Source organism: Candida metapsilosis (genome assembly GCF_017655625.1).
Source record: "Candida metapsilosis strain BP57 chromosome Unknown scaffold2, whole genome shotgun sequence".
Classification (NCBI taxonomy): domain Eukaryota; kingdom Fungi; phylum Ascomycota; class Pichiomycetes; order Serinales; family Debaryomycetaceae; genus Lodderomyces; species Lodderomyces metapsilosis.
In genome coordinates this window covers 1,740,714-1,763,534 of record NW_027138160.1, presented here as the reverse complement: position 1 = coordinate 1,763,534, position 22,821 = coordinate 1,740,714, and the positions used below count along the sequence as shown (strand labels likewise).

Below are 22,821 nucleotides of genomic sequence, written 5' to 3'. Positions count from 1 at the left end.
TTAAAGATTGATGTGAGAGAAGAATGAGATTTTTTTTCTTCTTTTGGATTTTTTTTTTTGTTGGAGAGGAGATTGCCGCCTTTGTGTAATGATTGTACCGCTAAAGGAGCAGACAGATAACGAAGTGTGAATCTACTCTGCAAAGATTTCTTCAGAGAAGCATATACCTTGGTCTATACCTCAGCCTATTCTAATTGACCTTATTCTATACTAGTATACTGCTCTATAGATATCCCCCTTGCTCACATAATCCATAAAAAATGCCTCGCTTAGATTCAAGTAGATTACTTGGAGAGCCAAACTCGGCAACTTTTCCTTCATCCAACGCTAGTATCTTGTCACTGTCCATAACAGTCTCTAGTCTATGAGCTATAGTTACTATAGTCTTGTCTTTAAATTCTTTGCGAATCGTTTCCTGGATAATTTTATCAGTTTCCACATCAACTGCCGCAGTGGCTTCATCAAGAACAAGTATGTTTGAATCATTCATCTTCAACAAAACCCTAGCAAGTGACATCAACTGCCGCTGGCCTGCTGAAAAGTTTGAGCCCCCATCTTCAACTCTGCATAATAGTTTGTTATCATTTGATTGTGACAAAGCATTGACATCATTTTCATCTGTCTTGTCGATCTCATTGGAGTTGAGGCGAGAAACATGGTCCTTTAAATGAGCCAACTCCAAAGCCTTCCAAATCTCATTGTCAGTATAATAATTAAACGGGTCTAAATTTTGCCTTATTGTCCCTTTGAACAATTGAGAGTCTTGTGGAATGATACTTAGGCGATGTCTCAATTCATACAAGGAAATTGCGCTGGTGTTTATGTGGTTAATCTCAATGTTTCCTTCAACGGGTTCAATGATCCTAAAAATGGCCAAAGCTAGTGAACTCTTGCCGGCACCTGTTCGGCCAACTACGCCTACCTTTTCACCTTTGCCAATGGTCAAATTAATATTCTTTAAAACCAAATCAAGATTATGTCTGTATCTTGTGGAGTAGTTTTCAAATTGAATACCTCCACCTTTATGCCATCCAATAGGAGGTATTATGATCTTTCTTCCCTCATCCTCCTCAACTGGTAATTGAGTATATTCTAAGCATCGTTCAACTGCAACAATACTGGTCTCTACTTCGGCCGATTGTCTCACCACAATTCTCAAAGAGCCTGTGACTTGTAAGGCATATGTCATTAAAAACCCTGCCATCGAAGAAGTCAAAGGGTGGGCTGTCCTCACACTTAAAATTAACATCAATGAAGCTGATAAGACCGCTAACCCGCCCACAACCTGCAATCTAAAAAATAACCACCGATTGATTGAGGTAAGCATATATTGAGACCTCAAGTTGAAATCCACAACTTTATTCATAATGAAATCAAACCTATCATTTTGGCCATACGCTCTGATTGTATCAATACCATTTAGACTTTCACCTAAATGTCCGTATATGGGAGACCTCGAGACACTCACCAACCTTTTTAACTCTCTCGAAATAGCAACATAATAAACTTCATAGTAGCCGTAAATCACTCCTAAAATCAAAATCAGAATAAAGTATGCCGGAATGGCAAGACTAACAACAACGAGAGTAAAAATAGTGCGGCTTATTTGTGAGACAAAGGCCAGAAGAATTGACGGTATTCCATCATCGATCCTATTGATATCATTCGTGAATCGATTCATAATCCTTCCGATAGGAGTTCTTTCAAAAAATACCATGGGAGCACCCATAACTCGCTTTGCCATTAGATTATGGATCTTTCTTGATGCGTTTATACCAAGCCACATTCTCATTATCAAAGTTCGTCCAACAGTCATGAAAGTTGCACCCACTCCTAACGCTGCATATACAGTAAGGAAGTTCCAAACATCTTTATTCTCCCCTGCTTCGGAGTTTTCTTCAGTCCAATGTTTTAGCCAGTAATTACTTCCAATGGAAAGAAGGTTTGCCATAATTACAAAACCAATCCATATGAAAATCCCACCAATTGAACAGGCTTTAGCGTACGCTATGTAAACTTCCCATTTAACTTTTCCCTTTTGACTTTCCTCTTGTGTCAGATCTGATTTCAAATTTGGCAACATTTTCTGTAAAGGATCCCAGTGGAAAGACTCCATACTGGCACGCCTAATAGTTGTTGCATTTTCCAGAGTTTTTAACATTACAGATTCGACTTTCAGCTCATAAACCAGGGGCTCAAGCTCTGATGATGATGTGGCTGTAGCTTCTGATGAGCTTTCTCTCGAGTTCCCAAAATCTCTTATCAATTTGTACATTTTGGGATGATGATTTTCATCGACTTCCAGATAAGAGGCCGATTCTGTAAGTCTTCCTTTTTCAATCATGATTATGTTATCACTATATCGCAATACCAGGATTGAATTGGTACATAAAACTATTGTTTTACCACCAATCAATCCTTTCTTGGACAACACCTCCTCGGTAATTTTTTTACCCACATGGGAGTCGACCGCTGATAATATGTCATCCAACAAGTAAATATCGGCTCTAGCATATACTGCTCTTGCAAGAGATAGTCTTGCTTTCTGTCCACCTGATAAACTGACTCCTTTCTCTCCCACTTGCGTTTCATCTCCATCTGGCAAAATTTTCAAATCTTGTTCCAATTGGCATGCACTTATCGTCATCTTGTAAAATTCTGGTTCGAATTTGCATCCAAACAAGATGTTCTCTTTGATAGATGCATTCATAATCCAAGGACTTTGAGCACAATATGCCACTGATCCATGAACTTTTACCACAGGGTTCCTACCTGAAGCTCCTCGAATGCAAACCATTTGTCCAAGAAGTGCATATAGCAAAGACGTCTTTCCACTTCCAACCTTGCCAATTATACAAGACATGGTACCCTTTGGTACTTCAAGATTGATATCTTTCAATGCGTGTGATTCGTCATCAAATACTTCATCCACTTGATCTATGTAATATTTCGGTCTGGTCCAATAGAATGAAGCATTTATTATCTCTATAGGATTTTCAGACGTATCATACGTATGAGGAACTTTTCTTATAGCATTCAGGTCCAACTCTTCGCTAACCAAGAACTTGCGCACTCTTCCCATGGCAACTTTACCCTCGATGTAAGTATTTAATGTCTCTGAACACTCCAAGATGGGATTTGAAACCAAACTCAACAAACTTAATGCAGGAAAAACTATATCTGACGTCAACGGTTTCCTTTGCGTCAAAACGTATGAACCAAAACAAAGCAAATTCATCAAAATTGGTACCAAAGACCAAACAAAATTTGAAACCTGATTGAAAAATCGAACCTTGATTAAGTTCTTCAATTCGTGATCGTTTCTAGCTTTTGACAATTTAGCCAACATTGGCTTTTCCCACGCAAATAATTTGATAGATTTGATTGATGTTAATATCTCGTTGATTACCCCTGTCCTATCATCTTTTAACTTCATTTGTTGTCTATTCCAGCTTGTTATGTACTTGACCAATACTGCGTTAATAGGTAAAGCAACGATAATTGCCATGAAGCCAGCAAAGGTTGATACTCCTAATAATGGCCATAGCGACACCAATCCCATAATAGTATCAAACGGAGCGATTATCAAGGTACTAAGATTTATCATTGCAGATGATATCCGATTTATGTCGACAGACATTAGATTAATGATATCTCCGGAGGAGCTATCCAATCGTGCTTCGTTCGAAAGTTTCAATGTCTTTTTGTAAACCAAGGAGGTTAATGAGCTTCTAATGTTCAAGCTATTTTCTAAATTCCTCAACATGTACTTGTTGTTCAATGCATTTTGAGCCACGGTGTTGGCAAATATCCCTAGGCAGATTAACAACCCACGTAGCAACGGTGGGTTCTCGATGGTGAAGAATAAAATGAGAAGCCGCAACAATTGTGGCCTGGTGAAGTTGAGTACTCTGGCACACAACTCATACCCAAATGCTACCGAGAGACCATTACCAAAAGATTTGAGCAAACTAGTTAATAAGTTGCCGTTACTCCAGTGTTTTTGCAAAATCGTGGTGGAATATACTGTTGAGATTTCTTTTGGGGTGTTTGGCAATTCAGTTGTGGTTACTGTCTTGTTTTTGTATGAGTTGACGATTAACTCGTTCATCCACGTGAATGTGAGACGCTGTAGTATATTGGGTTCTTCTAATTTGTTACCTTGCCCTGATATTTTCAATTCCTCGATCAAGTCTCTGCTTGGTGCCCACATAAAATACTCCAATACGAAAATATTGATACTATTGATAACCATAATGATCTCAACGGTCAGTATAGATCTTATCAGCTGTATTATAACCCAATCTGTGTGGTTATCTTGAAAGTACAATGCGCTGGCAAAGATTGTAAAACACGGCCAAAATACAAGCAATATGTCTAGTTGTATAGGAGAGCTCATAACCTCCAAAATATGCAAAGGTAAGACAACACATGTCATTACCAATGTAACAAACCCGAATGCAATTATTTTTTGATCTGCCAATCTTTCATGTATGCTTATAAAGCTACTGATGTATGCAAATAGAATGACTTGGAATAGTACTGAACCGACTCGTGTGTATTGTGTGACGCCGGTGTTCTCGAGCAGGAAATTTATATGCTTAAGCTTTGTACACTGCTGCCATAAGGTTAATATTCCCCATAGAAGAATGAAAGTGGCAAATAAAGATAGCATGGTAGTGTAAAAGCATGGGTTGAAAGCGTTCTCATTGTTAGGAGCCATCGGCACCAACACCGATTGCAACCCACAAGTTAACTGAGGATAATCCATATAAAGTTCAGGATCGGTCGATTCGTGGGGAATATTGGCTCAGAATGTTGTCAATTTTCTAAGTTCATATAAACTTTTCAGTAAATGTGACCTTAGACGATATCTGGTATCAAACCTTCGCCGCGGCTTTGAAAATAATTTGACATCTGCAGCAGCTACCATGCAGATATGATTGCAACCTCGAGACAGACTGAAACATGCATAGTTTGTATTTGTAATAACACTTCAGGTGGTAGTTTCCAATTTAATTCGTAAGTATGTTTCAAGTAGGTTCATGTCTCAATAAAACAAACTATCCGAGTTTTAGGAGCACATGGAACTTTTGTGATAGATCTATCGGATATTTGAGTTTCGCAAAATCCGTGTCAGGTCATGATGATGTGTTTTCTTTTAACAGAGACCGGATGAGCTAGACTCGTATTATGTGCGGGATTTAGAGTAACATTTGTTAGAGTGTCGGATGCAAAAACGTTAATCAGTGGCATACATTCATTGTAATCATTGAATATATGACACTCTCTGGACTACACACGCCCTCTACCCAATCCCTTATGGACCCATCTACAATAATATATAGTCAAATTACAATTTTTTATTAAATATACAAGCTGTAGTATCATTTTCAATTTTTTTGACAACCCAATATTCACAAAAAGAACAAAAACAGAAACCCACTCACTCGAGACACTTCTATCAGACGCTGATAATGCGTCTACAACGTCAGTATATGGTTAGTATACGGCGCATCTAGAGAGCCAGATAGCAAATGCACTCTCAATTCTCACATCAAATAAAAGGAAATTCTCTTAACAAATATTGTGTAATCAAAAGGTGGAAAAGTGCTCTTAAGCAGCAATGGTAACTTCAACATCTACACCTGGTTCAATAGTGATTTGAGTAATCTTCTTGACGGTAGCAGCTGGAGCTTGTAAATCAATGACTCTCTTGTGGATTCTCATTTCGTAAGCATCCCAAGTCTTGGAACCTTCACCATTTGGAGCTTTTCTGGTGGTGATCTTCAAAACCTTGGTTGGCATTCTAACTGGTCCCTTCTTGACAATGTTACTTTGAGAAGCGTTCTTGATGATGTTAGCAGAAACATTTTCCAATTGCTTAACCTTAGTTGAGGTCAAAGTAATTCTGATCTTGTGGATTTGTTGTTCTGGTTCTTGTTCTAACTTTTCTTTGTTGATTGGGGCAGACATCTTGACGTGGTTCTTATTAAGTTGACGTTGTTAAGGAGCTAAGACAAGAGGACTGTTTTGTAAGTTGGAAATTGAAAAAAAAAAAAAATCAAGCGAGTGAGAGAGAGAGGAACGTGAGGTGTGTTGTTGCACAAAAAATTAATTTTGTGTAATAGGGTTGGAGCCCTAATAAGCTTAAGCTAGCTTCCACTGTGAAGGAAACTGCCACTGTTACTACTACGTAATTCAAGGAATACAGAAGGGAGAGTCTCATTTGAGAATCCAAAGATCTGTGTTACTAAACCGCAATTCAGCTTGTGTATAACCTTGCTCAAGGGCCGTTTCATTGATTCGTAGCACTCACATGGGAGACGGGATGTTAGGTTGAGAAAGGCGAGAGAGAGAAATACCTCCGTTATACATATGTCTCTTTCTCACCCTAGTCAATCCCTGTAGTATCATTCATTGTCAAGTTCTATTACGAGGTTAGTAATCAGTTAGCAAAAGATTAAAATTCAAATCAGATATCAATTATATTGGTTTTCTCCATATTTTTGCTTATTTGGATTGTCAGAGAGATTCCCAATTGAAGAAATTCATCATCTTGAAAGGACCTAACATACTGTTTTGTTTTGATGTTGACGTTTAAAGAAATGGTGTGATGAGAGAGAAGAGAGAATGAGATTTTCAAAAACTTTTAATGCCCAGTACCTAACTGCTACCATGCGATAACGAATTTTGCAATCAAATGGACAGAACAACTAGTTTGTTGCTCTTGAAAGAACAGCACAGGCGTCTACAAACAACTTGTACAAATCAAATCGTTCATTCATTATAAAATCTTCACTTAATCCTCCTAATTTCTATTTACACTGATCTAACTCGTATTAATCATCTCCTCCCCTTTGAGATGCTTCTTTTTCCAATCCTCTAACAACTTTCCACATCAATTGAAGATCCTCCTTGGTAGAATAGCCACTGGTAGCCCACCTTATTTTACCAGTAGGATCAAGGATGTATATATAACCCGTGCATTGATTGTCACAATGCAATTGCTCTCTAATCTCTGGAGGTAAAATATGCAACGGTAAGATGAAATAGTTTTGATAACGCTCAGGTGAAATCATCTTTCTCAAGTTGGATAACGACAAGTTCAAGATGAATCCCTTGATCCAACTGGAAGGCATATTGATGTCAATTATTTGAAAATCAGGAAACTTTTCACTAAAGCTCTTGTAATTGGTGGTGTAATAGTCCTCGTTATCTACTTTGAAATATGATTTTGAACACTGTTCACCTGTTACAGTAGAATATAATCTCACTATGCTGTACTTATTGTTGAGTACATCATATAGACTATTCAGTTCACCTGTCAAGGTTTTAGCAATAAAATCGGGAAAGTATAGCGATTTATCTTGCTTGAACCACGAGATTGGAGGTTTAAATATTTTCCCATTGGTGTTTCGAAATGACTTTATATCGTAAATTGGAGAGTGCTTGATATCGTAATCTAAATTCTTCTGTCTCCTCTCTTTCGCTTGTGATCCAAATAGTTCCTCGCCAATGTTTGAGATGGAGTAGGTATCGGAAAGTTTGTGGTTTAACAAAACTGGTTTGGGCAAGCCAATGGGACGAGTGATTTCATACGAGTCTTCTTGTGCTGGTTTGGACACTTCTTTGATCGTGTCTACAAAACGAGGTTGTGACCTTTGTTGAAGAAGGAATGATGACGTGCCCAATGGTCTTGTGATAAGTTTGAAACGACTCATCTTATGGTATGCGAGCCTTTTGTTGATGAAGTGCTGAAATGTATCTCATTTTCTTTTTCTTTTTTCGGTACTTTGTCGGATTCGAAAATTTTCTGATAGTTTTTACTGAACAAAGAATCATCGAACTTAGAGTCTACACTCAATACATCAGAAAGCGGTGGATATAAGGGAAGAGAAAAAAAGAAAACTTCATAGAGTATAGCATATTACCATGTCGATACAACTAAGGGATGGTCTAATCGACCAGCTGTTGGATCGTGTCCTTGAAGACCTTTTAGTGAGATTCGTCGTCAATGTGCCTGAAGAGGACTTATCATCGATAGAAAGAATATTCTTTCAAGTGGAGGAGGCGCATTGGTTCTATTTGGACTATGTGCGCCAATTGGACCCCAGTTTACCCTCAATGAAGATGAAAACTTTTGCCTCGAAACTTTTAGAGAAATGCCCTCTAATATGGAAATGGGGAGATCCTTCTGATGCTTTAGCAAGATTTGGAAAATATAAAAGTACAATTCCGGTTAGAGGTGTTGCGCTATTCAATAAGGACTTGACAAAGGTATTGTTGGTTAAAGGTACGGAATCAAACGCATGGTCATTTCCAAGAGGGAAGATTTCCAAAGATGAGAGCGATGTCGATTGTGCTGTGAGGGAAGCTGAAGAAGAGATTGGATTCAATTGTGCAGAATTGATAGATAAGAATGACTATGTTGAAAGGACGATTCGAGGTAAGAATTACAAAATCTTCCTCGTAAAGAATGTATCTGAAGATATTCAATTTGAACCTGTTTCAAAATATGAAATTTCTCAAATAAAATGGTTCGACATTAAAGCGGTTCAGAAGAAGGTGAAAAATAATCCAAACCATTTTTTTATTGTTGCGACGATTATCAAGCCTGTCATGAGATGGATAAGTAAAAATAAGGGAGTATTGAGTGAAGAAGAGCTCATGCAACAAGCAGAAATCAAATTGAAGAAGTTGATGGGATTAAATAAACAGAAAGAGAATGTCGATGCTGGAAGAGAGTTACTTAACATCTTGCAAGGAGCAAAACCAACATCGCAATCAACAGAAATCTCGGGCGAGTCAATCAACAAACAAGATACCGCCCCTGGCATAACACCAATGGTTAATGTCCAACTCCCTCCCCACCTTCAAAATCAATTTCCGTTTCTCGCTGGTGGTGCTCATCCTAATATGCCCTTTTTTATGCAACCTCCTATGGGTAATGGACCTGGGCAAGCTCCTCCTTTTCCTCATCCTGGGTTTTTTCCTCATCCTTCTCATCATCAGCAATTACCACCCAACCCTGAAAGTTTGATGAAACCTAGAGGACATTCGAAAGAATTGTTGTCCATATTGACAACCAAGAATGAAAACAAAAAAGATAATGTAAGTGAAAGCAAAACCAGAAATGAAGATTCTGGTAACCTTAGATCAAGAGCTCAACAGTTGATGAGTGTTTTTCCTAAACGGAAAGAGCCGGTTGAAAATAAAAATGAGAAACCTGTAAGTAAAGGCGTCTCAAGGAGCGAGAGTCCAATAAGTAACAAATCTGCTTCCAGCCAGGAAAAGGTTAAAACCAAGCTGGATAAGCTGGGATTGAGCAAATCCCTGGAAAAAGATAAACCCCTGCGCCAGCAACCTTCAAATGAGATAGAGGAGTCCATTCGCTCGTCATATCAACGTCAACCCGCAGTCGGAAAGAAGATTAAATTGCTCAAAAGATCGGACAACAAAGATTCAAGGGACCTTTTGAATCTTTTGGGGCCAAAGAGAGAAAGTGCGAGAGGTGAAGAGGATGGTGCTCACGACCAATCGCCACAGAAAGATACATCGGCTGTTAAAGAAGATGTAAATGGACCAGTTCAAGCCCAGAAACAACCTGAAACTGATCGTGTTGCCTCACAACAATTGTTGGGCTTTTTACACAAAGAGAAGCCTTCAAAGGGTCATGAAGGTGAGTTGGAAAATAAAAAACCTACTGGAATTGCCGATGTGTTGAACAAGGAAACACGCGATAATGATATTACACCAAGAGTAGTGTCCCCAACTAGTGATTTCCTTAGTTTGCTCAAAAGGCCAAACAATGCTGACTCCACGTCGATTGTTGAACCATCTCTCTTGGCGAATAAACCCAAGCCACAGCAGCACAAACCACAACCATCCACATCTGCCAACAAACTACTCAGCTTGCTCGGAAGAAAACAATCAGATAGTATTAAAAGCGGTATCAATCAGGATATTTGGAGCAGTCAAGAGAAACGACCAAGCATTACATCACCCAATGCATTGGCTAGTATTCATAAATTTGACAGAGAGGTTGGTAGTAATCAAGCTACGTTATCCAATACGATTGCGTCTCCTGTATCCGAAAATTGGGGATTTTCTCAACCTGAACCTTATCCACAACAAATGCAGCAGACAGACTTGTCAGCTACAAATACATTGAGAGACATTTTACGAAAGAATAGTGCCCAACCATCACCTAGTTTGAGTGGGTTATATGATCCAGTTAGTGACGAAGCTCCTCACGCTCAAACAAACCTTGATCAAAAACAAGAAAAATTTGACAATTTCGAAGATTTCGAAGATTTTGAAGACCTTGATAACTTTAATGCATTCAATGATAAGTATATTTTTGACGATGAGTCACCACCTAAAACATTCAACAATTTTGATGTTGATAGTGATGATGAAAATGTGGCTGCCGGTTATGCGGGTCCGCAACAACATTGGCATCCTGCTAAGCAGCAGAGCCAACAGCAACAACAATCACAACAACCCTACTACCAAGGTGGGGTATTTACACAAACGCAGAGAGAGGAAACAAATCCAGATAATCAAGCCACAAGTAACTTGGTAGAACCAAAGTTCAATCTTTCTACATCGAGCCGAACGACTATCGGTCAATTTGATCAATCAAACAATCCTGGGAAAGGATTACTAGCATTATTGAACCGTGGAAAGTCACCATGATTAATTAATAAAGAGTCATTATATAAACCTTACGAAAGTCTGAAAAAATCTTGAGCATTTGTCTTTAGTGCTTTCTTTTGTCGTTGTGGTTTCTCTTCTTCTACCGACTCTTCATCATTGGGCCAATCAACAAATGATGATTTCTCGTAAACGTAAGTTGTTCTCTTTTGGATGCTGTTCAAAGCTTTATTTCGACATTTCCAAATCGCTTCCATATTATACTGACTGTATTGTTCTTTTGCTATGAAGATGTCTAATATGGGAACTTTTGAGACTTGTACATTAGATGTAGTTCCATTGGATGTAGTCCCAGATCTCTGTAACCCATTCAAGCTTAACCCCATTGGCATAGTCTGTACAATTTTTGTTTGTCCCGGGTTCATGAGCTTCCAACATTTATGCTTCATTTCTAAATCGATTTCTATGTAAGTGAGTTTGCAACTGGGCAACAGAATCGCATTGAGGAATTTCAACACTGCTTGAGGTGTCACTTTTGTATTCACTAGCTTAATCATCACTAATTGATTAAGTTTTGTTGTGGTGGAGATACAGGAGCCTAAAAGTTGCAAAAAAGTGTCATTTATATCCTGGTTTGATAAATCAAGACAAATCAAATTGGGAACATTGAGAATCAGAAAGTACTCTTCTTTGTTCATTACTGGTTGGTGTGAAATATCTAAAATCACATACGATTTCAGCATTAGCAATTCCTGAACCATGTCTGAAATAGCAATGTTGGAGAATAGCGTTTCAATTCGATGTAATCGATTCTTTGCAATTTGAGTAAAGGCAACTGTCTCATCACGAACATTCATAATATGAGCTTTATGACTCTTGAAATCGGGTAAATGACCAAAATGGCAAAGAAATAAGATGTACACTTGGATAGAATCTTGGTTGGTGGCGAGGATCATCGTCCATACAATTTTCCAAATTGACCATGGCAAAGTTCTCAACAAGTCTGAGGTGATCTTCGATGCCTGAGAAGCAATTGTTTCAGCACATATATGTCGAAGAGATTTCAATGACTTTGTAGGTTTCCGCAGTAGTCGTAGTTGCTCTGGTGTGACTCTATCCCATGGGTATGATGATGTTGTGATTTGAGTATCGATAAAGTTCAAATTCAGTTGTCCATGAGTAGCATATTTGGCTTCAAGAGATTGATGGTCTTTCTTAACAAACTCCTTAAACTTATCTTGTCTTTTGCGTTTCCTTGCAAGGTTCTTTGACAGCCTGGTGTATCGTGATCGATGCTTCATGGTTCAGTGGAAACGAAAGGAAATTGTTGAAATGTTTGCAACTCGATTTTGTGTGCACCTTTCTCTCATCTGAAAATTAATCCCACCAAAAGTGTGATGAGCTTTTCTTTTCTTTCCAGTACCCAAATAAACTAGCCGATACCGCCATGAAGTTAGACACTTCTCATATGAGGTACTTAACCTCTGACGATTTCAGGGTATTACAAGCAGTCGAACAAGGCTCCAGAAACCATGAGTTGGTCCCAACACCAATGATCCATTCAATATCTGGCATGAAGGCACCGTCAGGTACACAAAGAGCCATTGGCGACTTGGCCAAATTGAAACTAGTTGCTAGGTTACGTAATGCCACGTATGATGGGTTCAGATTGACTTATAATGGGTATGACTATCTCGCTTTGAAATCAATGTTGAATCGAAACACATTGTATTCAGTAGGGTCAACCATTGGTGTTGGTAAGGAATCAGATATATATTCCGTTAGTGATCCCCAAGGTGTGCAAAAGGTTTTGAAAATTCATCGTCTTGGTAGGACTTCATTTAAAACTGTTAAAAACAATCGTGATTATTTGAAAAATAGACATACTTCTAATTGGATGTACTTGTCTCGATTAGCTGCAGCTAAGGAGTATCAGTTTATGCAAATACTTTATGATAATGGGTTCAGTGTACCTCAACCATTTGATTATTCAAGACATTGTGTCATGATGGAATGGATCAAGGGAATACCAATGAAACAGTTAAACACGGGAAACATTGGTAAGTTAGACTACAAGAAATTGTACTCGGATCTTATGTGTTTTATTGTCAAGCTTGCCAAATCTGGTTTAATACATTGTGATTTCAACGAATTCAACATTATTATTAGAGACCCATCAGAGGCAGACAACAAGAGTGATTTTGTTGTGATTGATTTCCCTCAATGTGTCTCGATTGAACATATAGATGCAAAGACATACTTTGATAGAGATATACAAGGAATACGAGATTTCTTCAAGAAAAAGTTCAAGTATGATCCTCAGCATGATTCAACTATGTTTGATACCGATGGGTTTGGTGATGGGTATAGGTATGCTTATCCCAACTTCAAGCGTGATGTGGTTAGAGAAAAGCTGTTGGATGTCGAAGTTGAAGCATCCGGGTATGCTAAAAAGAAGACGGGTCAGAAAGAAGTCAAGGATTTGGAAAAAGCGGTTATGGGGATGAGAATAACAACTGATGAGAATGACGATTTATCGGAGCTTGAAGATGAGGAAGAGGAACTGGAGGAGGAGGAGTATGATGAAGACGGTGAAGACGATGGTTATGACGAGGAGGAATTAGAATTGCACGCCAAGGAAGACGATAATGATGAAGAAAATGAAAAGATCATTGCTGCTATATCATCCGGTGACAAGAACCTCAAAATGGATAAACTAGGCAATTATATACTCGAATAGAGACATTCTACACTTTTTGTTTTTCTATTTTACCAATGTTTTTCTCTTTTACTTCTTTTGAAACGTGAAAAAAAAATGTACAGATTATAAAAGATTAACTACCTCTTAAAAGTTTACTTAACGAGTGGCCATACCTTTAGTAACAGCTCTCTTCAAAGTCAATTCAGCTTTTCTATAATCATCAGCAGATGAGTCTTCGATTTCCAAGGTTTGCAAAGCGTCAGACAAAGCAGCTTCAATCTTGTCCTTGGCAGATTTCTTCAATTTAGCACTCAAGACTGGGTCAGTAACAGTTGATTCAACTGAAGCAACGTAGGCTTCCAATTTTTGTTTTTGTTCGTGTCTCTTGGCAAAAGCATCATCAGAGGTCTTGAATTTTTCAGCATCATTGATCATCTTTTCAATTTCTTCGGTTGACAATCTACCAATTGAGTTGGAGATGGTAATGTTGGCTGATCTACCGGTTGATTTTTCAACAGCAGTAACCTTCAAGATACCGTTAGCATCAACTTCAAAGATGGCTTCCAAAACTGGTTCACCAGCTTGCATTGGTGGAATGTTCTTCAAGTCGAATTCACCCAACAAAGTGTTTTCAGTACAGTTGACACGTTCACCTTGGTAAACTGGGAATTGAACAGTGGTTTGGTGGTCAGCAACAGTGGTGAAGGTTCTTCTCTTGATGGTAGGGACAGTGGTGTTTCTTGGAACAACTGGAGCAAAGACATTACCTTGCATAGCAACACCAAGAGACAATGGGATAACATCCAACAACAACAAGTCCTTGGTTTCATCGTTGGTAGATTGACCAGTCAAGATAGCACCTTGGACAGCAGCACCGTAAGCAACAGCTTCATCTGGGTTAATGGATTTTTCCAATTGTTTACCGTCAAAGAAGTCGGACAACAATTTTTGAACTTTTGGAATTCTGGTTGAACCACCAACAAGGACAACTTCATCAACTTGAGTCTTGTTAACCTTGGCATCCTTCAAAACTTGTTCAACTGGTTCCAAAGTAGATTTGAACAAAGCAGCGTTGATATCTTCGAATCTAGCTCTGGTGATGTTGGCAGAGAAATCTTCACCGTCAAACAATGAGTCAATTTCAACAGTGGTTTGAGTACCTGAAGACAATGATCTCTTTGCTCTTTCACAAGCAGTTCTCAATCTTCTCAAAGCTCTAGCGTCACCAGAGATATCCTTACCACTCTTTTTCTTGAATTCATTCTTAAAGTGTTCCAACAAGTTGGTGTCAAAATCTTGACCACCCAAGTGAGTGTCACCAGCAGTAGCTTTAACGGTGAAAACACCACCAGTAATGTTCAACAAAGAAACATCGAAAGTACCACCACCCAAATCGAAAATCAAAACATGTCTTTCTTTTTCGGATTTACCAGCACCCAAACCGTAAGCAATGGCAGCAGCAGTTGGTTCGTTAATGATTCTCAAAACGTTCAAACCAGCAATGGCACCAGCATCCTTGGTAGCTTGTCTTTGAGCATCATTGAAATAAGCTGGAACAGTAATGACAGCTTTTTCAACTTTTTTACCAATTTTAGCTTCAGCAATCTCCTTCATTTTGGTCAAAACCATTGAAGAGATTTCTTGTGGGGAGAAAGTCTTGGTTTCTTCCAAGTATTCAACTTCAATTTGTGGTTGTCCGTTGACGTCAATAACCTTGAATGGCCATGACTTGATATCCTTTTGGACGGATTCGTCATCGAAAGCTCTACCAATCAAACGCTTAGCATCGAAAACAGTATTCTTTGGGTTCAAAGCAGCTTGATTCTTGGCAGCATCACCAATTAATCTTTCTTCACTAGTGAAAGCGACGAAAGAAGGAGTAACTCTGTTACCTTGTTCATTGGCAATAATTTCAACTGCTGAGTCGTATGTAGCAACACATGAGTAGGTAGTACCTAAATCGATACCAATAGCACCTTGGAAAACACCGTCAGCCATGATTGTAGAAATATAAAAGTAGTTATATGTGTTTATAAACTAAGGGGGATTGGAAAAGAAAGAAAAAGGGAATTTGAAAAAGTTTTTTTTCAATGAGAGAGTGAAAATTTTCAAATTGTATCTCCCACAAAGAAAGAGAGAAAAAGAAATTGTGAAAAATTTATGCGATGAATCTGGTAGCGTTTAAAGTGATTAGATTATGTAATATAACTATTATAGTAATTACCCGGATTAATAAGAAAAAAATATTATTTTAAATTTTTGCAACCAACAACAATCAAAGAAGGAAGTTACATAAAGAGCATAAACAACTTAACTGAGTATATATAGCCTACTACATATAAAAAAGAGGCTGTTATATTACCCACTCCAGGTTTATCAATTACTCTCTATACAATTATAAATCTCCTTAATAGCAATATCAACATTTTGTTTCAACCCATTAATTGTAATCTCTTGTTTAGCATTATTCTTACTAATGAATCTTAAATTATCATCCACATATTGTTCAAAAGGTGTCAGATTTACATGAATCCAACATTTCAGTTGTATACGTATAGAATCTAATCTTGCACCACCAGGTCCCAAAATCTTTCTAATTTCACGTCGATTGAAAGTTAAAGTTGTGGAAACCAGAGTCGTCTTTGAATAAGATTCTTTCTCATCATTGATAGATATGTCATAATTATATCTTTGGTCTTTTGCAATCTCATCTGATGTAATCATCTGTGGAGTATGAATAATTGTTTCCATCTTATCACAAGCAATCACCTTTTCCAACAAACTGTTATTCACTTTTGCTTTATACAAGGAAATAACACCATTACTGAAACTTCCACCTAGTTTAAAATATTGTGTCACTGAACCCCTGAGCTGCATTTGGTTATGCTTCGCAAACTGAATTTCAGCAAATATTTGCAATATTTCAATTGGGTATTTTGAAGTAAAATTAAGATCCCAATAAAGAGACCCCATATGTCTTTCAATGATTAGATTGGCAGTTGAGTCTGGTTGTCGGATGAGACTTTTAGTTTCAATAAGTTTTTGTAGAAATGTACTTAACACTGGTGTGGTTGCCAAGATTGTAAGTGGTTGTTTGTCCCCATTCTCTTGCAATAGTGCCAGGTTAATCTTGAATCGTAACGTCTCAGAAGATAATAGTAGATAGTGTATAGTTGTCTCCATTGACATGTGGTTAGACTACTTTGGCTGTTGAATTCTTGGATCGGCACCCTTTACGATTTTCTAATGTGTAACTCCTGTTGCAAAAAATTCCAACACACCAAAAACTGCGTATCACCAATTGAGAATATTAGATATTAATGTATTAAGATTGTATATGATACTCTACTTGATAAACCACCCTAGCTCTATCCACTATGAAAAACACATCACCACAGGCACCCTCACTTTTCTCCATTGTACGTCTCTTTAGCAACATCATACAAGAATTGATATTGATAAACAGTTTGAACCATCATCATCCTCTGAGTCCTCAATTGGAATACTGCCTTGTATATCAAATCCTTGGTAGGATTTGTATCTAAAATAAAATGAAATTTCTCTCCATTGCGAAACAAATGATCATACACCATAAAAGTACCCGACCTTCCAACTCCAGCAGAACAATGGACTATAGGAACCAGTTGGTTTTCTGGTGATGCGGCACTAGCCTGTTTAACTTCATCTATGTGTCGAGACAAATTGGCTAATGGTTTAATAGATGGAGGAACCTTAGCATCAGCCCATTTATAGTAGTAAAAATGGTACACTTTCTTTGTCTTGAGACCTGATTTGAGTTCAAATTCAGTCAACAAGTAATCATCATTGGCGTCATACGTTTCATTGACATTTTTAATTGATAAATCCTCCAATGCAATACCATCTTCGAGATTTTGACTATGAAATCCCCAAGTTTCTCCCAATTCTGGCCAGTATTTGTCGCATTTAACTATTCCTTGCTCCATCAATGGTGTAACCATGGCAATTATAACCACATCGTTGCCTTGTTTCTCCAGCTCATTAAAGCACATTGACCAAAAGTGGTTTCTTGTTGTTTCTAATGGCCCTTGGCATGCAATGTATCGATTGATCAAAGTATCACCTTTGATTTGTAGTCTAACATATGATGCATTTATATAATCCGAGTAAGTAGCTTCATTTTTCACCGGTAGTTTGACTCTAGTTTCATTCCATGGCATAACGTTGCTATATCTGTTTCGATCTTTGTTTCTTTTCGATATTGAAGCAGTGAGTGCCCAGATAGATTCACCAGGGTTATTCAATCCATCAACAATCCTATTTGACTCAACTTCATTCAACTCATCAAATTTATCACGTTGTTGCTGTGGTGTGATTGTAAGTAGTGTAGGTAAGTTTCCATCTCGCTGTTTCTTGGAAGCAATCAGCTTATCGCTGTTTGTGGATGTGCTACTCTTGTTGCTGTTGTTGACACGAATAATTGGTTTTTTAAACACATTCATTCTAGTGAATAGCAAAGGTGTACCACTATTACCACTCAAGTGCATTGGCTTTTTTAGTTTTTCTTGAGGCGAAAGGGTGTGTGTTTTTCTTTTTTCTCCTGTTGCTTTTTGTGTATGATCTGAAACCCGCCGTGTCGGATAAGATCCCTTTCGTCTATTACTCTGGACTTCTTTAACTGCTTTGAATGTGTAGTATACTATGTGAAGAGATGGTGTAGTGGTAGAGAAGAGCAAAGTAGAGGAAGAAAAAAGAACAGTATTTAAAACAAATGAGATTGATTTGTATACATATTCACGGGACACGGCGGATCACACAAACGAAACGAAAAGGCTTGTGCATAAAACAATCAATCTAAATCATACTATATAATTCGCAATTAGTGCATTATGCGCGTGTTTCTTTTGATCTGCCCCCATTTGGGTAAAAAGAATCTGAAAATACTGGAAATACCATCCACTTTGAACACAATCATTGCTTTTGATTTTGTCTCATTCAAAGGAAGTCTATCATGTGAAAGGTTCAGCATGAGTTGCAAACAGATTGGAAAATTTGATGCCATGTGGCATCCCTTTGGATGTTGATTCATCTCTCTTTCGGTCTCACTCTTATCGTCGCTTATCGGAATTGTATTTTTTTAACTTTTAACTTCGTAGATCTAAAACACCCTTAGAAGAAGAATTCAAACAAATTATCCTTCTCTCGGAGTTTAGCAATCCTACATCATTAATTTTTGCAATTCCATGCAAATTCCGATCAGTCACATAAAAGTTCATCTAATGATACCAGTAAGGAGTGCTTACTAGCCATTTGAATAATTTTAATCTAAGTCCTTGTGCAAATAATTTGCATACATTTTGAGTAAAACGAGCAAATAATTTACTCTACGTAGCTGTAACCTCAAGTAGCTTAATATTGCACTTACTTCAAGAACAGAACTGCTAGGGTTTAGGAACACATTGTTTATTAACGTGGAGATTTGGTAAAACAGTTAGTGAATAGTTTGGTATCTTTCGAGCTTTGAAAGAAGCTGCTTCTTTGGTGCAAAAGAGGCAAAGCTTTAGACCCAAACCGCAATACAAAATTCAGCAACACCTGATCAGAAAAGCTACCACCGCTTGGCCACGCATAAAATTTTGAAAAAAATTCGCCTGGCTAGCTCAATCGGCTAGAGCGTGAGACTTTTAATCTCAAGGTTGCGGGTTCGAGTCCCGCGTCGGGCTTTTCTTTTTTCTTCTTTTCTTGTACGCTCTTTTGAATATTTTTTAGATCTTGCATTGAAATGGAATGATTCTACGACAACGTTATACTGGAATATAGATAGTGATGGAGTTCAATAAGTTTTCTTTTTGCTGGAAAGCAAAGAACTAAGAGAGTAGTATGATGGGTGCAAAATTATTTTTCCACTAACCGATAAACGCGAGATAAATGTCCTCGGTTAAATCGAGGGCTCCAGCTTCTCAATAGTGAACAAGCTAGTGGAAGAAGACACTTCCTATAGTGTTGGACGCACAGTCACTAAAGTTAAACTTTGTTTCCTATCGTAAATTGTCACCTCATAAATCTAGAAAGGCTAAACTTGCGATAATTGTTTTGTGGTGTACTAATATTGTTTTATCCAATAGGAGAACTGGTAAATGAAAGAAATCTGCAAACGAACGAAACGAGAAAATTGAAATCTGGGGCAAAAACAAAAACAAAACCGAAAAAAAAAAAAAAGACCAAAATAAAAGGAACATAAAAAAGGAAGATATCGAAATTTCTCTCTTGATATCTGTTTTAGAAGTTAAGTAATGGAAATCGTTGGTTATAGATACAGTAATAGTAAACCTTTCAAACGAGTGGTGTATTCTTTATTCCATATTTTGCATGTCAAATTCTGTTGTTCTTTACATTGAATTGGTAGTGCACTCAACACCAAACGCGAATAAAGATATTATAAACTTACAGCACATGATTGGCTGAAAAACTTCTTTCATTTAACGGAACCGAATGTATGCAATAAAAAATAGTTCTGCTTACACAAAAACGGTTAGATGATCAAAAACAAAATTTTTACTAACTCGGGAGTTGGAAGGTGCCAATTGATTCGCCAACAGAAGTTGAACTGGGTAATTGAGGTGGCTAGCAAATTAGAGAGGAATACAACTACGTATAGTCTCAAATAACCTTTTTCAAAATAGATTAGTGTTGGAGAATAAATGGCTTTTTTTTTTGTTGGTTTCATTGTGACCTCTTTTTTTTCTTTTCTTTCTCCCTTTTTTTCTCTCTCTCTCTCTCTCTAAACCAACCAAATTTTATTTAAAATTTTATTTATAAAAGTTTTCCAATTTCTCTTTCCCTTCCTCTCTTCTTCTTCTTCTTCTTCTTCTTCTTCATTCATCTTTAATTTAGAATCAGGTAATATAAACCTTTCAATCATATTTATTTACTACAAATTCTAATATGTTGTCTGCTTCAAGAACAGCTATTAGAGCAAACCCACGGTCTGTCTCCACTCGTGGTTTAGCTTCTGCTATCAACAGAGATTCAAGAGTTCACCAAAACTTGTTGGAAGATCACTCTTTTATCAACTACAAGAAAAACTTGGAAAATGTTGAAATTGTCAAGGCCAGATTAAACAGACCTTTGACTTATGCTGAAAAAGTCTTGTACGGTCACTTGGATGATCCTCATGGACAAGACATTGAAAGAGGTAAATCATACTTGAAATTGAGACCAGACAGAGTTGCTTGTCAAGATGCTACTGCTCAAATGGCTATTTTACAATTTATGTCTGCTAACTTGCCTCAAGTTGCTACTCCATCAACTGTTCATTGTGATCACTTGATTCAAGCTCAAGTTGGTGGTCCAAAGGATTTGGCCAGAGCCATTGATTTGAACAAGGAAGTTTACGATTTCTTGGCTTCTGCTTGTGCCAAATATAACTTGGGTTTCTGGAAACCAGGTTCAGGTATTATCCATCAAATTGTTTTGGAAAACTATGCTTTCCCAGGTGCTTTGTTGATTGGTACCGATTCACACACTCCAAACGCTGGTGGTTTGGGTCAATTGGCTATTGGTGTTGGTGGTGCTGATGCCGTCGATGTCATGTCTGGTCTTGCTTGGGAATTGAAGGCACCAAAGATTATTGGTGTTAACTTGACTGGTAAGATGAGTGGTTGGACTTCACCAAAGGATATCATTTTGAAATTGGCTGGTATTACTACCGTCAAGGGTGGTACTGGTGCTATTGTTGAATATTTCGGTTCAGGTGTTGAAACTTTCTCATGTACCGGTATGGGTACCATCTGTAATATGGGTGCTGAAATTGGTGCCACCACCTCAGTTTTCCCATACAACAAATCTATGGATGACTACTTGCAAGCTACTGGTAGATCTGAAATTTCTCAATTTGCTCAACAATACAAGAACGATTTCCTTAAAGCTGATGAAGGTTGTGAATATGATCAAGTTATTGAAATTGACTTGAACACTTTGGAACCACACATTAACGGTCCATTCACTCCAGATTTGGCTACCCCAGTCTCCAAGATGAGAGAAACTGCTATTGCCAACGACTGGCCATTGGATGTCAGAGTCGGTTTGATTGGATCTTGTACCAACTCTTCCTACGAAGATATGAGTAGAGCTGCTTCTATTATTAAGGATGCTGAAGCTCACGGATTGAAAGCAAAGACTTTGTACACTGTTTCCCCAGGTTCAGAACAAGTTAGAGCTACTATTGCCAGAGATGGTCAATTAAAGACTTTCGAAGATTTCGGTGGTGTTGTTATGGCTAACGCTTGTGGTCCATGTATTGGTCAATGGGATAGACAAGATGTTAAGAAGGGAGAAAAGAACACCATTGTTTCTTCATTCAACAGAAACTTTACTTCAAGAAACGATGGTAACCCAGCTACCCATGCTTTCGTTGCCTCTCCAGAAATGGCTACTGCTTACGCCATCACTGGTGACTTGGGTTTCAACCCAATCACTGACGTCTTGGTTGACTCTGAAGGTAAAGAATTCAAATTGAAGGAACCATCTGGTCTTGGTTTGCCACCAAAGGGTTACGACAAGGGTGAAAACACTTACCAAGCCCCGCCACAAGACAGAGCTTCAATTGAAGTTGTCATTTCACCAACCTCTGACAGATTGCAAAAATTGAAGCCATTCAAGCCATGGGATGGTAAGGATGCTGAAAGAATGCCAATCTTGATCAAGGCTGTTGGTAAAACCACAACCGATCATATTTCAATGGCTGGTCCATGGTTGAAATACCGTGGTCACTTGGAAAACATCTCCAACAATTATATGATTGGTGCCACTAACGCTGAAAACGGTAAAGCCAATGAAGTTAAGAACCATTACACTGGTAAATGGGATGGTGTTCCACAAACTGCTGCTGCTTTGAGAGACTCTGGTCACAAATGGGTTGTTATTGGTGATGAAAACTTTGGTGAAGGTTCATCTAGAGAACACGCTGCTTTGGAACCAAGATTCCTTGGTGGTTTCGCCATTATTACCAAGTCATTTGCTCGTATCCACGAAACTAACTTGAAGAAACAAGGTTTGTTGCCATTGAACTTTACCAACGTTGCTGATTACGACAAGATTAACCCAACTGATGAAATTGACTTGCTTGGTTTGACTGAATTGGCTCCAGGTAAGAATGTCATTATGAGAGTTCATCCAAAGGACGGTGAAGCTTGGGAAACCGAATTGTCACACACTTACAACATTGAACAAATTGAATGGTTCAAATACGGTTCAGCTTTGAACAAGATGGCTGCCGTTGCTGCTGAAAAAGCTGGTAAGAAATAAATGTGAGAGAGATGTTGAAAAAGGGTCTTTTTTGACCCTCAAATGTACATTATTTATTATTATCATTGATACTCCCTCCCCAGTTATATTTCTACAGTCATGTTTTTAAACCGTATATATATTCCAGAATATAGGTTTCGTTTTGTAATCTATAAAGATCAGTTATTTATAATCGA

The 22,821-nt window shown here is 38.0% G+C and overlaps 10 protein-coding genes across 10 annotated transcripts; 3 read left to right on the top strand and 7 right to left on the bottom strand. All coding sequences in view use genetic code 12, as the record gives it.

Moving 5' to 3' along the window:
• Positions 1-223: 223 nt before the first annotated feature.
• I9W82_002244 (ATP-binding cassette bilirubin transporter) lies at positions 224-4,255 on the bottom strand (the record flags this gene model as incomplete). The annotated part of the gene is made up of 1 exon (XM_067691078.1): positions 224-4,255. One exon carries the CDS (start codon positions 4,253-4,255, stop codon positions 224-226), a length of 4,032 nt encoding a protein of 1,343 aa, XP_067549479.1.
• Positions 4,256-5,616: 1,361 nt separating this feature from the next.
• On the bottom strand, positions 5,617-5,976 carry RPS20 (40S ribosomal protein uS10; the record flags this gene model as incomplete). Its single annotated transcript, XM_067691077.1, has 1 exon — positions 5,617-5,976. The coding sequence occupies one exon, from the start codon at positions 5,974-5,976 to the stop codon at positions 5,617-5,619; it is 360 nt and encodes a 119-aa protein (XP_067549478.1).
• Positions 5,977-6,842: 866 nt separating this feature from the next.
• I9W82_002242 (uncharacterized protein) lies at positions 6,843-7,724 on the bottom strand (the record flags this gene model as incomplete). Its single annotated transcript, XM_067691076.1, has 1 exon — positions 6,843-7,724. One exon carries the CDS (start codon positions 7,722-7,724, stop codon positions 6,843-6,845), a length of 882 nt encoding a protein of 293 aa, XP_067549477.1.
• Positions 7,725-7,935: 211 nt separating this feature from the next.
• DCP2 (decapping enzyme complex catalytic subunit) lies at positions 7,936-10,701 on the top strand (the record flags this gene model as incomplete). Its single annotated transcript, XM_067691075.1, has 1 exon — positions 7,936-10,701. The coding sequence occupies one exon, from the start codon at positions 7,936-7,938 to the stop codon at positions 10,699-10,701; it is 2,766 nt and encodes a 921-aa protein (XP_067549476.1).
• A 29-nt stretch (positions 10,702-10,730) lies between these two features.
• On the bottom strand, positions 10,731-11,960 carry I9W82_002240 (uncharacterized protein; the record flags this gene model as incomplete). The annotated part of the gene is made up of 1 exon (XM_067691074.1): positions 10,731-11,960. One exon carries the CDS (start codon positions 11,958-11,960, stop codon positions 10,731-10,733), a length of 1,230 nt encoding a protein of 409 aa, XP_067549475.1.
• Positions 11,961-12,106: 146 nt separating this feature from the next.
• RIO2 (protein kinase) lies at positions 12,107-13,399 on the top strand (the record flags this gene model as incomplete). Its single annotated transcript, XM_067691072.1, has 1 exon — positions 12,107-13,399. One exon carries the CDS (start codon positions 12,107-12,109, stop codon positions 13,397-13,399), a length of 1,293 nt encoding a protein of 430 aa, XP_067549474.1.
• Positions 13,400-13,516: 117 nt separating this feature from the next.
• Positions 13,517-15,358, bottom strand: SSB1 (Hsp70 family ATPase; the record flags this gene model as incomplete). Its single annotated transcript, XM_067691071.1, has 1 exon — positions 13,517-15,358. The coding sequence occupies one exon, from the start codon at positions 15,356-15,358 to the stop codon at positions 13,517-13,519; it is 1,842 nt and encodes a 613-aa protein (XP_067549473.1).
• Positions 15,359-15,736: 378 nt separating this feature from the next.
• Positions 15,737-16,549, bottom strand: I9W82_002237 (uncharacterized protein; the record flags this gene model as incomplete). Its single annotated transcript, XM_067691070.1, has 1 exon — positions 15,737-16,549. The coding sequence occupies one exon, from the start codon at positions 16,547-16,549 to the stop codon at positions 15,737-15,739; it is 813 nt and encodes a 270-aa protein (XP_067549472.1).
• A 215-nt stretch (positions 16,550-16,764) lies between these two features.
• PTP1 (tyrosine protein phosphatase) lies at positions 16,765-17,841 on the bottom strand (the record flags this gene model as incomplete). The annotated part of the gene is made up of 1 exon (XM_067691069.1): positions 16,765-17,841. The coding sequence occupies one exon, from the start codon at positions 17,839-17,841 to the stop codon at positions 16,765-16,767; it is 1,077 nt and encodes a 358-aa protein (XP_067549471.1).
• Positions 17,842-20,284: 2,443 nt separating this feature from the next.
• Positions 20,285-22,645, top strand: ACO1 (aconitate hydratase; the record flags this gene model as incomplete). Its single annotated transcript, XM_067691068.1, has 1 exon — positions 20,285-22,645. The coding sequence occupies one exon, from the start codon at positions 20,285-20,287 to the stop codon at positions 22,643-22,645; it is 2,361 nt and encodes a 786-aa protein (XP_067549470.1).
• Positions 22,646-22,821: the final 176 nt, after the last annotated feature.